The 21,502-nt window shown below is 38.4% G+C and overlaps 1 protein-coding gene across 1 annotated transcript in view; it reads left to right on the top strand.

Moving 5' to 3' along the window:
* igsf11 (immunoglobulin superfamily member 11) overlaps positions 1-21,502 on the top strand; it is a 327,969-nt gene that overhangs the window by 68,241 nt on the left and 238,226 nt on the right. The window contains exon 2 of the mRNA XM_061918978.1: positions 20,728-20,757. Coding sequence (XP_061774962.1) covers positions 20,728-20,757 — 30 coding nt within the window. The remainder of the gene's footprint in view (positions 1-20,727; positions 20,758-21,502) is intronic.

Raw genomic sequence — 21,502 nt, 5'->3', positions numbered from 1 at the left:
AAGCACTGCTTTTGGCGTTCTCTACACGTCGCCACGTCCACTTTTCTTCCATAAAAACAGCGTGCCGGCCCACTCACATAATATATGCGGCTCATACACACACACAAGTGTATGCAAGGCATACTTGGTCAACAGCCATACAGGTCACACTGAGGGTGGCCGTATAAACAAGGTTAACACTGTTACAAATATGCGCCACACTGTGAACCCACAGCAAACAAGAATGACAAACACATTTCGGGAGAACATCCGCACCGTAACACAACCTAAACACAACCGGACAAATATCCAGAACCCCTTGCATCACTAACTCTTCCGGGACGCTACAATATACACCCCCGCTACCACCAAACTCCGCCCCAACTCAAACCCGCCGCCGAAAAAAGGCATTAAATTTGTGTTTTTATTTTATTTGATATGCCATTGACATTTTTTAATTATCATTATTTGAAACTGGATTTTGCATGTCACTATAAAGTTATATAAGCCTTACTAGGTCAATATTCAATGCAAAACTTGTTTGGGTCCCTATTAAAGGGTTAATTTTTCAACCTGGGCCCACGGCTTTGTTCAGTTTTAAATTTTGGCCCACTCTGTATTTGAGTTTGACACCCCTGTATTAAACGAATCAAAAATATGACTTATTTTGTCTTTGTGAAAATATTGGACACAGTGTGTTGTCAAGCTTATGAGATGCGATGCAAGTGTAAGCCACTGTGACACTATTGTTCTTTTTTAAATGAGGGATTTTTAAGCACCGCTATGCTGAAATTATAACTAAGATTGATACTGTTGTTGATAATATTCATTTTTGTTTCACTACTTTTGGTTTGTTCTGTGTCGTGTTAGTGTCGCCTCTTTCTACGATTTCGAAGCACCGTGTTCTTTAAAAGGTGACCGTTTCAAAACGATTAGTTCCAGCTCCAACATCGACGTTGGTGTTGCTACTTCCACTACACACAGGAAAAGTATTACAGAACAACAACCCAGGCCAGAGAGGAGCGTACCAACTGGTTCAGACCTGATAGAACAGACTGTAGATGTGAGACATGGACAGGTGTTAAAAAACTAAACACTAGGGGTGTAACGGTACGTGTATTTGTATTGAACCGTTTTGGTACGGGGGTTTCGGTTCGGGACGCGGGTGCACCGAACGACTTTGGAAGCAGAAATCTTCACAAGCTGCTCTGCTTTCTGCCTCTGTCTGAGCAGTGAGCACCCTGCATTGTCCCGCCCACACAACCATCTGATTGGTTACATACAAAGCCAATCAGCAGTGCGTATTCAGAGCGATGTAACAGCCAATCAGCAGTGCGTATTCAGAGCGATGTAAAAGCCAATCAGCAGTGCATATTCAGAGCGATGTAACAGCCAATCAGCAGTGCGTATTCAGAGCGATGTAACAGCCAATCAGCAGTGCGTATTCAGAGCGATGTAGTCCATGCTTTAGCGTCGAGCAGATATTCGTTTAGCAGGGGAGCAGTGGACGCTACCCAAATTATACTAAACACTTCCCAGTGACAAGTATTACAAACATCACTATGAGCCCGTTGATCTTCTAGAAACTTAAACTGCAGCTCAGCTAGCTCACAGTATAGGCTTGAGGTGAAGGCTAATTAGCTTTTAGCGTAACGTTAGCTCATTTTGCTGTGAGTGTGTGCGTGCGTGTGTGTGTGTTAGGGGCAGCAGTGCGTGTGTGTGTGTGTGTGTGTGTTAGGGGCGGCAAAGCACTGTCTGTCTGTTATTTTATTGAACTCCATTGTGTTTAGGGATGAATAGTCTCTCCTATTTCTATTGTACTATTTTTCAGCTATAGTTACATGAATCATTAGTAATGTAGCAGCCTAGTTTTGAATAGCAGGGTCCCTGCTATCACATGTTGATAAAAATACAACATTTACATAATAAAAGTCAACTATAGGCTTCCCAAATGCTGTAATAAATTAAGCATGATGAGTTGACATTAAACAGTTTCAATGGAAACTGTTTAATGTTGCATTTTTTATATGTAGAAGAAAGGTTTTTTCATTTTATTTAATCAAAGCAACAACTTGAGGCAGTTTAATGTAGATTAACGTGGGCAGAATTATTATAGTGTTCCCAATGTTAAAAGGATACAGCCATTGTTTACACATTTGGTAAATAAATAACCCAAAAATGTATATGTTGTTGTTTTCTTACTGTACCGAAAATGAACCGAACCGTGACCTCTAAACCGAGGTACGTTCCGAACCGAAATTTTTGTGTACCGTTACACCCCTACTAAACACACATGGTAAATTCACGGAATATATAATACGTTGTTTGTTGATGGTCCCTAAACACACTTGCAACACCATAAAACTGAACTAATAAAAACAATGAAATACAGCAGTATTGTTTTGAAATATTAAGCCGTGCCACACAATAATATCTGGAGATATCAAGTTTATTCACTAACTTTGTTGGACTCAATTGTGTTTTAGCTCTTGGATTGTTTTGGTAGTTTGTCCATTGTCATCTAAGATAATACATGCAGTTCATTGTTAGTCATTCCTTGTGTCTGTGGATTGACCTTTTTTTTTTGTTGCATTTTTCCATTTGTACCAAGCGTGTTCCCTTAACGTGGAGAAATGACTGCCAAAGCAGAGCAGTATATTGAGATTAGAAGCAGTCAAAGAGGCAGATACAGTATTGGCAGTAAGAACAAACAGCTGATGTGTGACAGAGATACGGGTGAATGGAATTTAAAGGGCTGTATGTGGCTTCAATACACTCAATCAATGGCGTCTACTATGTTTTTTTTACATGCTGGTGGAGGGCTTTGCTTTATTTGCTGTCTAGATTGCCATGGCAACTGACATTCCCTCGAAAGAGCTTGGCAGTCGCCACCAATTTGAGCGCGGGTAATGGTTCAAAATGGTCTGTAAAGTGCCTCGGAGGCGAGATTATATTCAACCTGCTTCTTTCACAACAGCTTGGTTTTACAGCGACTGGAGAAAAAACACAATCAAAGGGAAGTAGATAACATGTTGCTCACTTCAGAGATTTTCAATCAGGCTTTTTTTGTTTGTTTCGGGTTTGCCAGATATCAAATACTTCTTTTACATCCAGGGGAAAAATGGTGTGGGTATTTTGAAACTAGAGTAGAGAATAAATTAGGGACGTAACGATAAACGGTAAATTTCACTGTTGACATTGCTAGGTTGAATGCTGACATGAATACAAGATACATCACTATAGACAGCGATTTTAAACTAGACAAACAAGTCAATGGCGTTTTAAAATCGTGTTTTTATCACCTTCGTCTTTTAGGAAAGGTTAAACCGTTTTTATCTTTTAACCTTTTTGAACAAGTCGTGCATGCTTTTATTTCAAGTCGCCTGGACTACTGCAATGCACTTTATGCTGGCATTAGCCAAAAAGCTCTCTCCCGGTTGCAGTTAGTCCAGAACGCGGCAGCACGACTTTTAACAGGGGCCAGGAAACGCCAGCATATAACCTCAATTCTTCAGAGTTTGCACTGGCTCCCTGTTCATTTTAGAATTGATTTTAAAACATTGCTGTTTGTTTTTAAATCTTTACATGGACTGGCACCTCAATATATCTCGGACCTTATCCAAATTTACATTCCTGCGCGCGCTCTGAGGTCCGAGAGCCAGTTCCAGCTCGTGGTGCCCAAGACCAGACTTCAGACCAGGGGAGACAGGGCCTTCTCTGTGGTCGGCCCTAAGCTCTAGAACACTCTGCCACTCCATGTTCAAACTGCTTCCACAGTGGAGTGTTTTAAGTCTCGTCTCAAGACCCACTTTTATTCTTTGGCTTTTAACACTACGTGAGTTGTGTGGTCCTCTGTTCTCTGTTGTCCTCTGTGTTTTTTATACACTTTGATTTCTATTTTACTGTTTTAATTGATTTCACCCTTTAAAATAGTTTTTAATCATATTTGTTTTATATTGTTTTTATTGGTTTTATATTTATTTATTTGTTGTTTTTATTCAGTCATTGGTGGAGCATAATATATATATATATATATATATATATATATATATATATATATATATATATATATATATATATATATATATATATATATATAACATATATATATACTTTTTTTTATTTAATTTTATTTATTTACTTATTTATTATTTTTTTTATTTTTTAATATGGCTGTGCAGCACTTTGGAAACGTTATTGTTGTTTAAATGTGCTATATAAATAAAGTGGATTGGATTGGATTAACATCTTTCCCCATTAAAAAACGTCATACCCCAATCTAAACTTTCATAAGCAACGAAGCTAATTAATTTGTGCACATTTAACCAAGACACGTTTTTTAGGGAGGTTTAGCTCGGTTGGTAGAGCGGCCATGCCAGCAACTTGAGGGTTGCAGGTTCGATTCCCGCTTCCGCCATCCTAGTCCCTGCCGTTGTGTCCTTGGGCAAGACACTTTACCCACCTGCTCCCAGTGCCACCCACACTGGTTTAAATGTAACTTAGATATTGGGTTTCACTATGTAAAGCGCTTTGAGTCACTACAGAAAAAGCGCTATATAAATATAATTCACTTCACTTCACTTCACTTCTTCATCACAACTAACACCTTTACAAATTACCATCCATTCATCCATTCATTTTCTACCGCTTGTCCCTTTTTTGGGGTCGCGGGGGGTGCTGGAGCCTATCTCAGCTGCATTCGGTGGACAAGTCGCCACCTCATTGCAGGGCCAATACAGATAGACAGACAACATTCACAGTCACATTCACACACTAGGGCCAATTTAGTGTTGCCAATCAACCTATCCCGCAGGTGCATGTTTTTGGAGGTGGGAGGAAGCCGGAGTACCCGGAGGGAACCCACGCAGTCACGTGGAGAACATGCAAACTTCACACAGAAAAATCCCGAGCCCGGGATTGAACTCAGGACTACTCAGGACCTTCGTATTGTGAGGCACATGCACTAACCAAATTTTACAAATTACAATGGAAGAAAAACATGTTTTATACCTAAAATGAAAATATGTCTGTTAAGAACACAAAACGATATTGAATATTTCTTCTGCCAAGAAAGTGTATTATTTTATTACAATTTTTTAAAGGCTTACTGAAATGAGATTTTCTTATTTAAACGGGGATAGCAGGTCCATTCTATGTGTCATACTTGATCATTTCGTGATATTGCCATATTTGTGCTAAAATGATTTAGTAGAGTAGATCGACGATAAAGTTCGCTACTTTTGGTCGCTAATAAAAAAAAGCCTTGCCTGTACCGGAAGTAGCAGACGATGTGCGCGTGACGTCACGGGTTGTGGAGCTCCTCACATCCTCACATTGTTTACAATCATAGCCACCAGCAGCGAGAGCTATTCAGACCGTGAAAGCGACGATTTCCCCATTAATTTGAGCGAGGATAAAACATTTGTGGATGAGGATAGTGAGAGTGAAGGACTAGGAAAAAAAAAAAGGCGTGGGCAGTGGGAGTGACTCAGATGTTATTAGACACATTTACTAGGATCATTCTGGAAAATCCCTTATCTGCTTATTGTGTTACTAGTGTTTTAGTGAGATTATATGGTACCTGAAAGTCGGAGGGGTATGGCCACAGGTGTGGTGACCGCCATTGTCTCCGGTGGGTGGAAGTAAGAGAACCCGCAGTTGCAGGAGGACGCAAGCTCCGCTCATGTCTACGTTAAGGGCCGACTTATTACCACAATTTTCAAACCGATACCTACCGATTGACATGTGGTTGGGAACCATGTCCGCTTGACCGCTCTGTTTCATAGTAAAGCTTCACCTTTGGGAATGTAAACCAGGAAACACTGGCTGTGTTTGTGTTGCTAAAGGCAGCTGCAATACACCGCTTCCCACCTACATCTTTCGTCTTTGACTTCTCCATTATTAATTGAAAAAAAATTGCAAAAGATTCAGCTACACACATGTCCAGAATACTGTGTAATTATGCAATTAAAGCAGACTACTTACAGTATGCAGTGTTTCCCACAGGAGAGGCATCTATTTGTGGTGGTGTGGTCAGGCGGCGGGTGGGGGGATGGGGGGGGGGAGGCAGTGGTGGCGGCGATGACCAAGAAGAACGCGGAGTTGGAATATATTTACAACACTTTATGTACATATTTATATACATATTTATATAATATTCACATATTTATATAATATGTAACTACAAGCTCCATTCACAGACGGAGTCCCATTGCTTTTATTAGCGGTCGAGCGAGTCAAATGCCGGAAAACATTTTTTTTTTTTTTGCCTTTTGTTTTGAGGCGGCCGTAATTCTTTCGTGGCGGGCCGCCACAAATAAATGAATGTGTGGGAAACCCTGGTATAGCTTGGATCGGGATGGAAAAAAATGTCCGCTACAATCCGAGACGTCATCATACCGACGTTTTCAACAGGATACTTCGAGCGAAATTTAAAATTGCAATTTGGTAAACTAAAAAGGCATGTGTTGCAATGATAAAATCTCATCTTTGATATATAAACTATCAGACTGCGTGGTCGGTAGTAGTGGGTTTCAGTAGGCCTTTAAATAAAACTTGATTGAAATATTTTGTTACAACATTCGCCACAAGCCTTTTTACCCCCACCAAGCGTTACAGTAAGTTCTGTTTGGTATAGTTGAAGGCCTTGGCTGGTAGTCAGCAAATCCATTTACTCGCACGATAAATGAAAAGTAATTAGATAACTTTGCCGTCATCGATAAATAGTCCGAGGGTGTTTCCTTCGTCTCTGGCTTTCAATCCCGGTGCAAGAGGGTTCGCTTTATGCACCGCTCTCAGCACCTGAGTGTAATGGAGTATGTTAATAAACACCACTCCCCTTTGATTTCCGGGCTTTTAGCTCGGTAGTCAGCACTCATGCGGACAACCAGGGTTCGCGTCCTCGTGCAAGATGGAATAAAGTCAGGGAGCTGAACCGCCCGGGTTACATGTTTGAAACTCAGTGGTTGAAACTTTTATTAGTAGATTGCACAGTACAGTACTGTGCGTTAATGCACGAAGGTGAGCTTTGTTGATTTTATTAATATGCTGGAGTGCTTATCAGGCATATTTGGTCAATCCATGACTGCAAGCTAACCGATGCTAACTTGCTATTTAGGATAGCTGTATGTACATATTGCATCATTATGCCGCAATTGTAGGTATATTTGAGCTCATTTAATTTCCTTTGCTTATGTCCTGTCTGTATTTAATTTATTTTTGCATGTCTCATGACACATTATCTGTATGTAGTTTTGGCTGCATTTTTCATAGTTGTTTGTGTGCCATGTTGTTCCAGACCACAGCAAAGGTTAAGCAGCTTGCAAAGCCTGTAATAAATCCATTAGAAGAAGACAGCCTAAACTTGCACACACGCATCGATACCTTTGGCCATTCTGAGCCAGTAATTTCCAGAAGTTATCACATCCTGTTTACCTGACCTGCATTTTACTAATGATTTCCAACGTTGCAAAACTATCTAGAATAAAAAATTAAATATAACGTTTCTGTCAACAAAAATTTGCGTCAGCCTTTGATAGTAGGCTTATATAACTAATGTAGACACTTATAATAATAATAATAATAATACATTTTACTTATAAGGCGCCTTTCTGGGCACTCAAGGACACCGTACAAAATCAAAACAATAAAATCAAATTGGATAAAAACAACAATAATAACAACAAAGATAGATAAGATAGGATGATTACAAAGAATAAGCAGTCCGGAATAGGTGTGTTTTGAGTCTTTACTTGAAGAGGGATAATGAGTCCAAGTTGCGAAGGTCAGGTCATTTTAACAAAATTTTTTGCGGCTCCAGACGTATTTTTTTTTTTTTTTTTTGGTCCAATATGGCTCTTTGAACGTTTTGGGTTGCCGAGCCCTGGCCTAACTGTACTGCGCTGCATGATTTTGCTTTTGTTGTGAAAACATTTTGTTTTTCCATTTTTAGCGATAATATACAGCTGTCTTGTGGTTCATATCCTCTGGGGTTGTAAAAAAAAAATATATTTCAGAATGATTCATGATTCTTATGTGTAACAATTATTAAACGATTAGAAAAATAATCGATTAAAAAAAATTCGATCTATTTTTTTATACTCATATTAATCTATCTTGTCCAGCTGCTCAGGCCAATCATGTAATTGATGTATAGTTGCCCTATTTGTATTTGAATTTATTAAATGTTTGGGTAGAATTTTATGAAAAAAAGACTTTTTTATGACTTAAAAGAAAACTTTTTTTTTTTAAGTCATGGGTGTCAAACTCTGGCCCTCGGGCCAAATTTTGCCCACCGTGTAATTTAATTTGGCCCTTGTGGCAATATCAAATTAACATTAGAGCAGGCCCGCTGGTATTATAACACTGCATTCACCGCTAATACTCATACTTACCAACCCTCCCGATTTTCCCGAGAGACTCCCGAATTTCAGTGCCCTTGCCGAAAATCACCTGGGGCAACCATTCTCACGAATTTCTCTCGATTTCCACCCAAACAACATCATTGGGGACGTGCCTTAAAGGCACTGCATTCAACGTCCTCTACAACCTGTCGTCCCGTCCGCTTTTTCTCCATACAAACATTGTTTCGGCCCAGTCACATACTATATGCGGACTTTACACACAAACAAGTGAATGCAATCCATAGTTGGTCAACCGCCATACAGGTCACACTGAGGGTAGCCGTATAAACAACTTTAACACTGTTACAAATATGCGCCACACTGTGAACCCACAACAAACAAGAATGACAACCACATTTAGGGAGAACATCCGCACCGTAACCCAACATAAACACAACAGAACAAATACCCAGAACCCCTTGCAGCTCTAACTCTTCCGGGATGCTACAATATTTTAAAATCGATTTTGCATGTCACTATAAAGTTATACAAGCCTTGCTCGTTCAATATTCAATGCAAAACTTGTTTGGGTCCCTATCAAAAGGTTAATTTGTTCAACCTTGGCCCGCGGCTTTGTTCAGTTTAAAGTTTTGGCCCACTCTGTATTTGAGTTTGACACCCCTATTTTAAGTAATATAGGAATTTTATCTCTTCCTGTATTTGATGGAGGAATGTATTTAATCATAGAACTGGCACCATGTTATTAAAAAGTACTGATTTTGAATCAAGAATCGTTCGGGATCGAGAATTAATTCTGTATCGAATCGTGTGGTACCCAAATATTCACAGCCCTAATGTCTTCCACTATTGTTTTCCTGCGTTCTTGATGATGTCACACTATTTATGCAGCTGATGTAGTTACCACCGGCCGACATGGGCAATGCAGTTCAGGATTTACTGCTCCAATCCATGCAGCACACTCCCTTAAAAAGAGGGACATTGTTTTTCTAGTCATATTTACTGTGACAACTATCTAAAATATGGTGCATGCAGGCTTTATGTTTCTTCCCTTCCTATCCCAAGAGCCTTTGCGGTGTAGATGATGCCAGGCTTTTTTTTTTGATAGAGAACGGTCAGGCATCGACGCTCAACCACTAGAGAAATGATTGCTTCTTTCTGTATATGACTGTAGATCACTTAAGTCATTGGTAGCGGGTCGTGCGAAGAGACGGCTACTGATGGCACCTTGAACAGCAGGATCAGCCAAACGACGCGGCTGCCTCACACCTCTGCTGGTTCGCACCTCAGTCTGAAAATACGAAGAGTGATTACTTAAGCCGATTGCTGGTTCTGAATAATTTTCCATATATGTCTTGTGATAAATGCCACGAGGTAAAATTGAATTGAAGTGTTGTTTGCACGCTCAAAGCAATGCTTGTGGCAATTGGGTCATGTCACTGCAAGTACCAAGAGCTACAAGTAAATAAAAGTCAAATAATATCAAATATAAGTCGATTATTTATCCCCGTGTCTAATATATATATATATATATATATATATATATATATGTATGTATGTATGTATGTATGTATCTATCTATCTATCTATCTATCTATCTATCTATCTATCTATCTATCTATCTATCTATCTATCTATCTATCTATCTATCTATCTATCTATCTATCTATCTATCTATCTATCTATCTGTCTGTCTGTCTGTCTGTCTGTCTGTCTGTCTGTCTGTCTGTCTGTCTGTCTGTCTGTCTGTCTGTCTGTCTGTCTGTCTGTCTGTCTGTCTGTCTGTCTGTCTGTCTGTCTGTCTGTCTGTCTGTCTGTCTGTCTGTCTGTCTGTCTGTCTGTCTGTCTGTCTGTCTGTCTGTCTGTCTGTCTGTCTGTCTGTCTGTCTGTCTGTCTGTCTGTCCGTCCGTCCGTCCGTCCGTCCGTCCGTCCGTCCGTCCGTCCGTCCGTCCGTCCGTCCGTCCGTCCGTCCGTCCGTCCGTCCGTCCGTCCGTCCGTCCGTCCGTCCGTCCGTCCGTCCGTCCGTCCGTCCGTCCGTCCGTCCGTCCGTCCGTCCATCCATCCATCCATCTATATGCATATATTAGGGGTGTAACAGTACATATATTTGTATCGAACCGTTTCGGTACGAGGGTTTCGCAGGGGAGACACTCCTCCAGGGCTGATGTATTGTCGGGGGCAACACCCTTCACTCTACCCGGCAATGGGTCTCCACATTTTTGGAATCCAGGGTAAATAAAGAGTCCGGCGATTACTTGCAAATCCTGGCTTTATTGAGGTCTTGCACACAGCCAATCCAACAAAACACTAGCCACTCGCGCTAAGCTCCCTCACCTCGCTCGCCCACACACTCACTGACGTCACATGCTGTCACATATTAAAGGGCCACATGCTAACCCATTTGAAGCGTCACCACCGCATTCAAGCAGCCTCTCCTCGGCGAGTCAGGCAGCGCTAAAGCAATAACAAGTGTTTTTATAGCAGCAGATTTAAGTCCATATTGCATTAAAAACTAGATTTTGACCCACTTTTATGGTGGAAGAACAATGAGCCCATATATCCTCTTACTGCCAAGTTAGCCAGGCTAATAAAAGTCTCAATCATAAAAAGCACTTTATATGTTGAAAGGTTTTGTTGAGAAACCATTCTGAGCCTTATCTTATTTTGTTTTTATTTTATACATGTTGACGACATTAACCCTGGCAATGGGCCCTGTGTGTATATGAATGTTTTGCCATGGTTTACAAATTTGGTAACTAAATAACCCCCAAAAATTTATATTTTGTAGTTTTCTTACTGTACCGAAAAGGAACTGAACCGTGACTACCAAAATACATATATATATATATATATATATATATATACAGTATATGTTTGGCCCACGAGCTGTAGTTTGGGGACCTCTGCTCTATAGCAAAGTCTGTTATCATACTGGTCTCGTCGCAAGGCATACTTCTTCCCCCTGCTCACACACACCTCCTAAATGTCAAAAGGTTGATTGCTGCCAGTTTTAATGACGGCAGCATTAATGATGATATTGGCTGCCTGCCGGGCATGGATCAATAAGGCTAAATCCAGTTACTATCTGATTTTATTTCCTTGGCAAAGAGGTAGAAAAATACTCTCTTTTTTTTTTTTTTTAATCTTTTTTTAATTTTTACCTTAGGGGTCATGAGGGATGAAAAGGTAAAACAAGGTTTTCTTTGTAATTGTCCAAAATGATCCCAACAATTTCCCAAAAATAATTACATAAATGGTTGTAATCAGAGTGCTCTTTCATTCATGCACAATGATTACTGTGTGCTGATTGCCAGGGAAGGATTTGATTAACTGTCCCCTGTCAGAACAGATAACTCGTCAATACCACATGCAAACACAAATATGTTTCCATCACTACAGAGGGCAGCACATTGACTTACATTAACCTCATGGAAAGTAATTCTCATCATTACCATACTGCTTGTATCAATCAATCAAGTAGAAAGCTACAGATTGGCTAAATTATAATATAGTGATTCCTGGGTTAATTTGTTCTGAAGGCAAAATCGTACGATAACCATAATAATTATTCCCATCGTTAAACTGTATAAATCGCAAGTTCTACACACCCAAAATTGTAAACACTTATCACTTTTTTTTTTTATACAGAATGCAGTTTACTGTGATTTATTGCTTGAATTCAATAGTTTGTGAAACCTTATGTATCTTTTTGTATCCACACGGACTTTGCTCTTCGCTTTACTCTCTACAAAACTACAGAGGGCAGCTGGTAAGTGCCATATTGGGATAGACGAGGGGTCACCAACCTTTTTGAAACCAAGAGCTACTTCTTGGGTACTGATTAATGCAAAGGGCTACCAGTTTGATACGCACTTAAAAAAATCGCCAGATATAGCCTATTTGCTCAATTTCTCTTAAATAAACACACACACATACACGTATATATACATATATATATATATATATATATATATATATATATATATATATACAGGGACGGCGTGGCGCAGTGGGAGAGTGATCGTGCGCAACTTGAGGGTCCCTGGTTCAATCCCCACCTAGTACCAACTTCGTCACGTCCGTTGTGTCCTGAGCAAGACACTTCACCCTTGCTCCTGATGGGTGCTGGTTAGTTAGCGCCTTGCACGGCAGCTCCCTCCATCAGTGTGTGAATGTGTGTGTGAATGGGTAAATGTGGAAGTAGTGTCAAAGCGCTTTGAGTACCTTGAAGGTAGAAAAGCGCCATACAAGTACAACCCATTTATATATATATATATATATGTAAATAAATATATATATGTGTATATATATATATATATGTATATATATATATATATATATATATAAATGGGTATTTCTGTGTGTCATTCCGTCGTACATACCCTAAAAGGGGATAAGCGGTAGAAAATGGATGGATGGATGAATTCCGTCGTACATTTTTTTTTCCTTTTACGGAAAGTTTTTTGTATAGAATAAATGATGAAAAAAAGACTTAATTGAACAGTTTAAAAGAGAAGAAAACAGGGAAAAAAATGAAAATTACATTTTGAAACATAGTTTATCTTCAATTTCTACTCTTTCAAATTCAAAATTCAGCCGAAAAAAAGAAGAGAAAAATCATTTTGAAAAAATGTAAAAAAGAATTTATGCAACATCATTAGTAATTTCTCCTCATTAAGATTAATTTTAGAATTTTGATGACAGGCTTTAAATAGGTTAAAATCCAATCTGCATTCTGTTAGAATATATAATAAATTGGACCAAGCTATATTTCTAATAAAGACAAATCATTATTTCTTCTAGATTTTCTAGAACAAAAATTTTAAAAGAAATTCAAAAGACTTTTAAAAAAGATTTAAATTGGATTCTAACAATTTTTTTTAAAAATTTAAATCATAATAAGTTTGAAGAAATATTTCACAAATATTCTTCGTCGAAAAAACAGAAGCTAAAATGAAGAAAAACATTTCAATGTTTTTATTATTCTTTACAATAAAAAAATAAATTTACTTGAACATTGATTTAAATTGTCAGGAAAGAAGAGGAAGGAATTCAAAAGGTAAAAAGGTATATGTGTTTAAAAATCCTAAAATCATTTTTAAGGTTGTATTTTTTCTCTAAAATTGTCTTTCTGAAAGTTATAAGAAGAAAAGTGAAAAAAATGAATGAATTTATTTAAACAAGTGAAGACCAAGTATTTAAAATATTTTTTGGGGATTTTCAAATTCTATTTGAGTTTTGTCTATCTTAGAAATTAAAAATGTCGAGCAAAGCGAGACCAGCACTAAAATCTTTGATCATGTATTTTTTTTTAAACAATAAAATTAATTCACGCTGTTCGAAAACCCGCTATTTGTCATGTTTTGTGTTTTATTAAGTTTCATGATAGTGTTTTAGTCTTAGTATTTCATCTGTTTTAATGGCTAAGACCTTATTGATTTAAATATTTATTTGTACTGTAGCACTTAAGGATTTTTTAAAACAATTTGTTTTAGTTATTTATTATTTTATATGGGCGTTGTGGCGTCAGTAGTCCTTGAACAAACCGTAACAACACTTTTGTCTTGTATTCCCCTGAGTACAGAACAGGGGTCACCAACGCGTAGGGTAGCCTGTAAGGACCAGATGAGTCGCCCGCTGGCCTGTTCTAAAAATAGCTCAAATAGCAGCACTTACCAGTGAGCTGACTCAATTTTTTAAATTCTATTTATTTACTAGCAAGCTGGTCTCGCTTTCCTCGACATTTTTAATTTTAAGAGAGAAAACTCAAATAGAATTTGAAAATCCAAGAAAATATTTTGAAGACTTGGTCTTCACTTGTTTAAATAAATTCATAAATTTTTTTTACATTGCTTTTTATAACTTCCAGAAAGACAGTTTTAGACAAAAAATACAACAATTAAAAAGGTTTTTAGAATTTTTAAACACATATACCTTTTTACCTTTAATCTTCAAGTATTAAAAAAAAATTGTAAATACTAATAAATACATTTAAAAGTAATTCTTCATTTTAGTTTCTGTTTTTTCGACGAAGAATATTTGTGAAATATTTCTTCAAACGTATTATGATTAAAATTCAAAAAAATTATTCTGGCAAATCTAGAATATATGTTGAATCAAATTTAAATCTTATTTCAAAGTGGATTTTAACCTATTTAAAACATGTCATCACAATTCTAAAATTAATCTTAATCAGGAAAAATTACTAATGATGTTCCATAAATTCTTTTTTTATTTTTTTCAAAAAGATTCGAATTAGCTAGTTTTTCTCTTAATTTTTTTTGGTTGAAATTTGAATTTTAAATAGTCGAAATTGGAGACAAACTATGTTTAAAATTTTTGTGTGTGTTTTTTCCTCTTTTGAACCGTTCAATTAAGTGTTTTTTACATCATTTATTGTTTACAAAAAACCTTCCGTAAATGGAAAAAAAATGTATGACGGAATGACAGACAGAAATACCTTTTTTTTTATATATATATAGATTTATTTATTAAAGGTAAATTGAGCAAATTGGCTATTTCTGGCAATTTATTTAAGTGTATATCAAACTGGTAGCCCTTCGCATTAATCAGTACCCAAGAAGTAGCTCTTGGTTTCAAAAAGGTTGGTGACCCCTGGTATAGAACAATCAGTCTGTACAGCTTTTAGGTTCAATGTGCACAATTGAATATCTTAGTTGTCCAGACAGTAATGTGTTTATGTAAGTTTCGATTGAGGGTATGCCGTTTCATATTGGGGAAAGACGTTAATGTCTCTTGTTTTCATGTTAGCATTCAAGCAGGCGCCAGTCAGTCTGTGGGTTTGTCAAAGTGCAGTTATCAGTCACTGTTTTTCTATCATTTTGGTTTAAAAGAATGATACTAACCATCAAGAGTTATATTATGCTGACTGTTTATTGTTACGTTGTTTCCAAACAACTTCAAAGTAAGATTAAGTCCACCACTTGACCTGCTTTTAAATATCAGAAATGGTGTGAGGGGGCATCAGCATTCTCGGTAACTCTTCAAATTCCAGCACTCAGGCTTGAATAATGAACAATTACCAGCTACAAGAACCAGAAACGGTTGTGAGTGACATGGCTCAATAGGCAATTACAGAAGCGCAATGGTAGACGCTGCGGACAGGACCCAAGCATGTGTGAGAAGCTCCTGTTGTTGATGGATGTTTAACTCACTCCATCTGCGGTTAACATGTGTACTTTACTTTATATGCACTTATACTCCGGCTGGTCCCCACACCGCACTGCATACCGAAAGGACGTCCCTTCCATAATTAAGGTAATTTATATACCAATAGAGCATGGGTGTCAAACTCTGGCCCGCGGGCCAAATCTGGCTCGCCGTGTAATTTATTTTGGCCCTTGAGGCAATATCAATTTAGCATTAGAGCTGGCCCGCAGGTGTTATACAGCGTCGGTGCCGCTGTAACACAGCATTCACCGCTAATACTCATACTTGCCAACCCTCCTAATTTTCCCGGTAGACTCCCGAAGTGCAGTGCCCCTCCCGAAAATCTCCCGGGGCAACCATTCTCCCGAATTTCTACCAATTTCCACCCGGACAACTATATTGGGGGCGTGCATTTAAGGCACTGCCTTTAGCGTTCTCTACAACCTGTCGTCACGTCCGCTTTCCCTCCATACTAACAGCGTGCCACATAATATTTGTGGCTTTCACACACACACACACACACACACACACACACACACACACACACACACACACACACACACACACGCACAAGTGAATGCAAGGCATGCTTCGTCAACAGCCATACAGGTCACACTGAGGGTGGCCGTTTAAACAACTTTAGCACTGTTACAAATACGCGCCACACTGAACCCACACCAAACAAGAATGACAAACACATTTCGGGTGAACATCCGCACCGTAACACAACAGAAAAAATACCCAGAACCTCTTGCATCACTAACTCTTCCGGGAAACTTCCAGCAAACTTACCAATAATTAACGTTTTATTCATGCACTTTCTCTTGCTACTTCAAGGCTTGAATGTTTGGTTCATTCATTATTGTTATTTTATTTTCAAATGTATTATTAGCCTGTGGAAAAAAATGTGATATTTACCTCAGAAGATTGCAAATAGAAAAAAGGCATACAATTTTTATTTAAATTTTATTTGATATGCCATTGATATTTTGTTATATTATTATTATTATTATTTGAAACTGGATTTTGCATGTCACTAAAGTTATATAAGCCTTGCTTGTTCAATATTTAATGCAAAACTTGTTTGGGTCCCTATTAAAAGGTTAATTTGTTCAGCCTTGGCCCGCGGCTTTGTTCCGTTTAAAATTTTGGCCCACTCTATATTTGAGTTTGACACCCCTGCAATAGAGCATTACAAATTGAAGTGGTACTACCTTTTTTTTTGTTGTAGACACCCATGGACTCGGTTTAGAGAGAATATTCACAGTTTTACATAGGGTTGGACTGGGACAAACATTTGACCACATACTTTTTGGTCCAGATCGGCAGATATTGTGCCAACTCACCCAATTGATGTAAATGTATACACTAGTGTTGTCGCGATGCCAATATTTTTACTACAAATACTTTGATACTTTTCAATACTTTTCTAAATAATGGGGACCAACAAAAATTTTTTTATTTTAACAAAAAATCTGTGGGTACATTAAACATATGTTTCTTATTGCAAGTTTGTCCTTAAAGGCCTAATGAAATGAGATTTTCTTATTTAAACGGGAATAGCAGGTCCATTCTATGTGTCATACTTGATCATTTCGCGATATTGCCATATTTTTGCTGAAAGGATTTAGTAGAGAACATCCACGATAAAGTTCGCAACTTTCGGTGCTAAGAGAAAAGCCCTGCCTCTACCGGAAGTCGCAGATGATGACGTCACATGTTTGATGGCTCCTCACATATTCACATTGTTTTTAATGGGAGCCTCCAACAAAAAGTGCTATTCGGACCGAGATAACGACAATTTGCCCATCAATTTGAGCGAGGATGAAAGATTTGTGTTTGATAATATTGATAACGACGGACTAAAAAAAAAAAAAAAAAAAAACGCGATTGCATTGGGACGGATTCCGATGTTTTTAGACACATTTACTATGTTAATTCTGGGAAATACCTTATCTTTCTATTGTGTTGCTAGTGTTCTAGTGAGTTTAATAGTACCTGATAGTCAGAAGGGTGTCTCCATGGGTGTGTTGTCGCCAGTGTGTCAGGGAAGTCGATGGCAGCTTCATGGACGGCCCAAGCTCAGCTTTTTTCCGGTAAGAAGCGACTTTTTAAGCATAATTTTCTCACCGAAACCTGCCGGTTGACATTTGGTCGGGATCCATGTTCTCCTGACCGCGCTCTGATCCATAGGAAAGTTTCACCTCCAGGAATTTTAAACAATGAATCACCGTGAGTTTGTGTGGCTAAAGGCTAAACCTTCCCAACTCCATCTTTCTACTGTGACTTCTCCAATATTAATTGAACAAATTGCGAAAGATTCAGCAACACAGATGTCCAAAAAACTGTATAATTATGCCGTTAAAGCAGACGACATTTAGCTGTGTGTGTGCGCAGCGCTCATACTTTCTAAAAACCCGTGACGTCTTGCGTACACGTCGTCATTACACGACGTTTCGAAGACGAAACTCCCAGGAAATTTAAAATTGTAATTTAGTAAACTAAAAAGGCCGTATTGGCATGTGTTGCAATGTTAATATTTCATCATTGATATACAAAATATCAGACTGCGTGGTGGGTAGTAGTGGGTTTCAGTAGGCCTTTAAATATAATAGTGATATAATATAATGTAATAAAAATGTGCTAATAGGCGAAACACAGCAATTTTTAAGTGTAAAACACAAATAGCCTAATGCTACATTCACACTGCAGGGTGGGATTTTTTTGTCAAATCCAATCTTTTTAGTGGCTGTTCCTGTTACAAAACTAAATGCGTTTTTTAATGTGAGCGCAATCTGACCCCTGTGCGGACATGACGTCATGGCGTCGCACCCTTCAAAATGGATACTAGTGTTGTCCTGATACCAATATTTTGCATCAGTACCAAAATTATTTCGAGACTTTTTTAATTAAATAAATGCATTATTGGCTTTATTTTTTAACAAAAAATCTGTGGGTGTATTAAACATATGTTTCTTATTGCAAGTTTGTCCTTAAATATAATAGTGAACATACTAGACAACTTGTCTTTTAGTAGTAAGTACATAAGTGCTCCTAATTAGTCTGCTGACATATGCAGTAACATATTGTGTCATTTTTCATTCTATTATTTTGTCAAAATTATTAAGGACGTGGTAGAAAATGAATTATTCATCTACTTGTTCGTTTACTGCTAATATCTGCTTGCTTTCTCTTTCAAAATGTTCGATCTACACTTCTGTTAAAATGTAAGAATCACTTATTCTTCTGTTGTTCGATACTTTACATTAGTTCTGGATGATACCACAAATTTGGGTATCAATCAGATACCAAGTAGTTACAGGATCATACATTGGTCATATTCAAAGTCCTCATGTGTCCAGGGACATATTTCCTGAGTTTATAAACATAACATATCCATCCATTTCCTACCGCTTGTACCTTTTGGGGTTGCAGGGGGGTCGCTGGAGCCTATATCAGCTGCATTCGGGCGGAAGGCGGTGTACACCCTGGACAAGTCGCCACCTAATCGCAGAGCCAAACACAATATAAATAAAAAAAACAAAAAACGAAAGATGTTGTATTGCCAAGAAGTATTGACGCAATTATACTTGTATCGACAAGATACGCTCCTGTATTTGGTATCCTTACGGTGGACGTTAGCTCCACCAAAGCGTTTGTTTACATTTTTAGTGCTTGTAAGTACTCTGTGATTGTGCATTGTCAAACATGCTCGTCTGCTCTGAATCCAGCAATGACACGACGTGACGACGAGGGGGGGTGAACCGGTTCTTTTCAGAGGCGGTATTGTACCGAATATGACTCATAAGTATCGTGGTACTAATACCGGTATATCGTACAACTCTAGTATACACATAAACAATGAATAAGACTACTATACTGAAAGGTATTCCTTCATATCCTGGAGCCTTGACCAAGGTTTTAAATACGGCTGCAACAATTCATTGATTAGAAAAAAGCTTTGATATAATTTATGTTACTTAAGTTAATGGTCAATAATTATCAAAGACTGCATTGAGTGCGCCCTGCGATGAGGTGGCGACTTCTCCAGGGTGTACCCCGCCCAATTGTAGCTGAGATAGGCACCAGCGCCCCCCGCAAACCCAAACGGAATAAGCGGTGGAAAACGGATAGATGGATGGATGCATTGAGTGCCCGGAGGTTTAAATACGCAGACATACAGTAGATTCCCCATGGAAACTATGCTTGCCGGGAAGGCAGTGTGCAGGTAAGAATGTTTTTAATGTTTAAACCCAAAAAAAACAAAAGCCATTGAAGCTTAGGGATGGCTATGCAAAACGAAACTAAAACTGAACCGGCTGCAAAGTAAACAAAAACAGAATGCTGGACTTACAGCATGTGGAGCAGCAAACGGCGTCCACAAAGTACATCTGTACATGACATGACAATCAACAACAAAATAGGAGCGCAAGAACTAATACACTACACACAGGAATACAGCAAAAAACTCCAAATAAGTCAGGGCGTGATGTGACCGGTCGTGAGACAGTACACCTACTTTGAGACAAGAGCTATAGTGATGCATGCTTGGTTGTGGTTTTAATTCATACCCAACAATTGCGAGAACGACTTTTAATTGTCAATATTGGCTGCCGGGTTTAGTTTTTTTAATGTTTTCTGCTATTGGTGTGCTTCTGGATTTTTTTTCAATGAATGTGCCTCCCCTCTAAAAAGGTTGAAAAACACTGCCGTAGACGGCCTGTCAGTCAATCGTTTTGTCCCTTAAGTAATGAAAAATAATGAAAAATTCTGATGATGCACCACATACTTTGTTATCCGCATCATCGTCACATGGTAGTTCTTTGGAATATAAATAACATACAATTGATTTTGAGGAAGGAGTAAAGCCCCAATACGACATGTGATATATATATTTTTCCCAACATGGCATTAAAAAGCCTCATGTATCATTAATGCATGAAAATATGACCCTTTTATATGTCAATATTGGCTGCTGAGTTTATTTTTTAATGTTTTCTGTTAATGGTGTGGCTCGGGATTTCTTTCTAAGAAAAAAATGTGCCTCGGCTCTCAAAAGGTTGAACAACACCGTGGTATGGTATGGTATCTCGAAAAAGGCATCATTTTAATAACCTCTGTTTATAAAGACTTTGACTGTAACTAAAAGGCGCTGTAGTGGCGAAAGACGGGTTGTCAGAAATCCACAGTAATGTTATTGTGTCCTTTTGTTTTGCAGGTTCATGGTTTTGCACACACACTGGAAAAGGTAATCACACACACACACACACACACACACACACACACACACACACACACACACACACACACACACACACACACACACACACACACACACACACACACACACACCTGTACCTCTTCTCTCCGCCTCCTGTCTCTCTTTCTTGTCTGGACACAATTAACAGGCGTTCGGGATGTCAGCGTACATATAACGGAATGTAAAACATAAATTGGAAAAGGTTTTATGTTGACAGTCACATGAAGAATACAGTGGGGCAAAAAAGTATTTAGTCAGCCACCGATTGTGCAAGTTCTCCCACCTAAAATGGTGACATAGGTCTGTAATTTTCATCATAGGTACACTTGAACTGTGAGGGACAGAATGTGAAAAAAAAAATCCAGGAATTCACATTGTAGGAATTTTAAAGAATTTATTTGTAAATTATGGTGGAAAATAAGTATTTGGTCAACCATTCAAAGCTCTCACTGATAGGAGGTTTTGGCTCAAAATCTCACGATACATGGCCCCATTCATTCTTTCCTTAACACGGATCAATCGTCCTGTCCTCTTAGCAGAAAAACAGCCCCAAAGCATGATGTTTCCACCCCCATGCATCACAGTAGTTATGGTGTTCTTGGGATGCAACTCAGTATTCTTCTTCCTCCAAACACGACGAGTTGAGTTTATACCAAAAATTTCTATTTTGTGTTTCATCTGCCCACATGACATTCTCCCAATCCTCTGCTGTATCATCCATGTATCCATTTTG

The sequence above is a fragment of the Nerophis ophidion genome, linkage group LG13 (assembly GCF_033978795.1).
Source record: "Nerophis ophidion isolate RoL-2023_Sa linkage group LG13, RoL_Noph_v1.0, whole genome shotgun sequence".
Classification (NCBI taxonomy): domain Eukaryota; kingdom Metazoa; phylum Chordata; class Actinopteri; order Syngnathiformes; family Syngnathidae; genus Nerophis; species Nerophis ophidion.
This window is presented reverse-complemented; position numbering and strand designations above follow the sequence as displayed.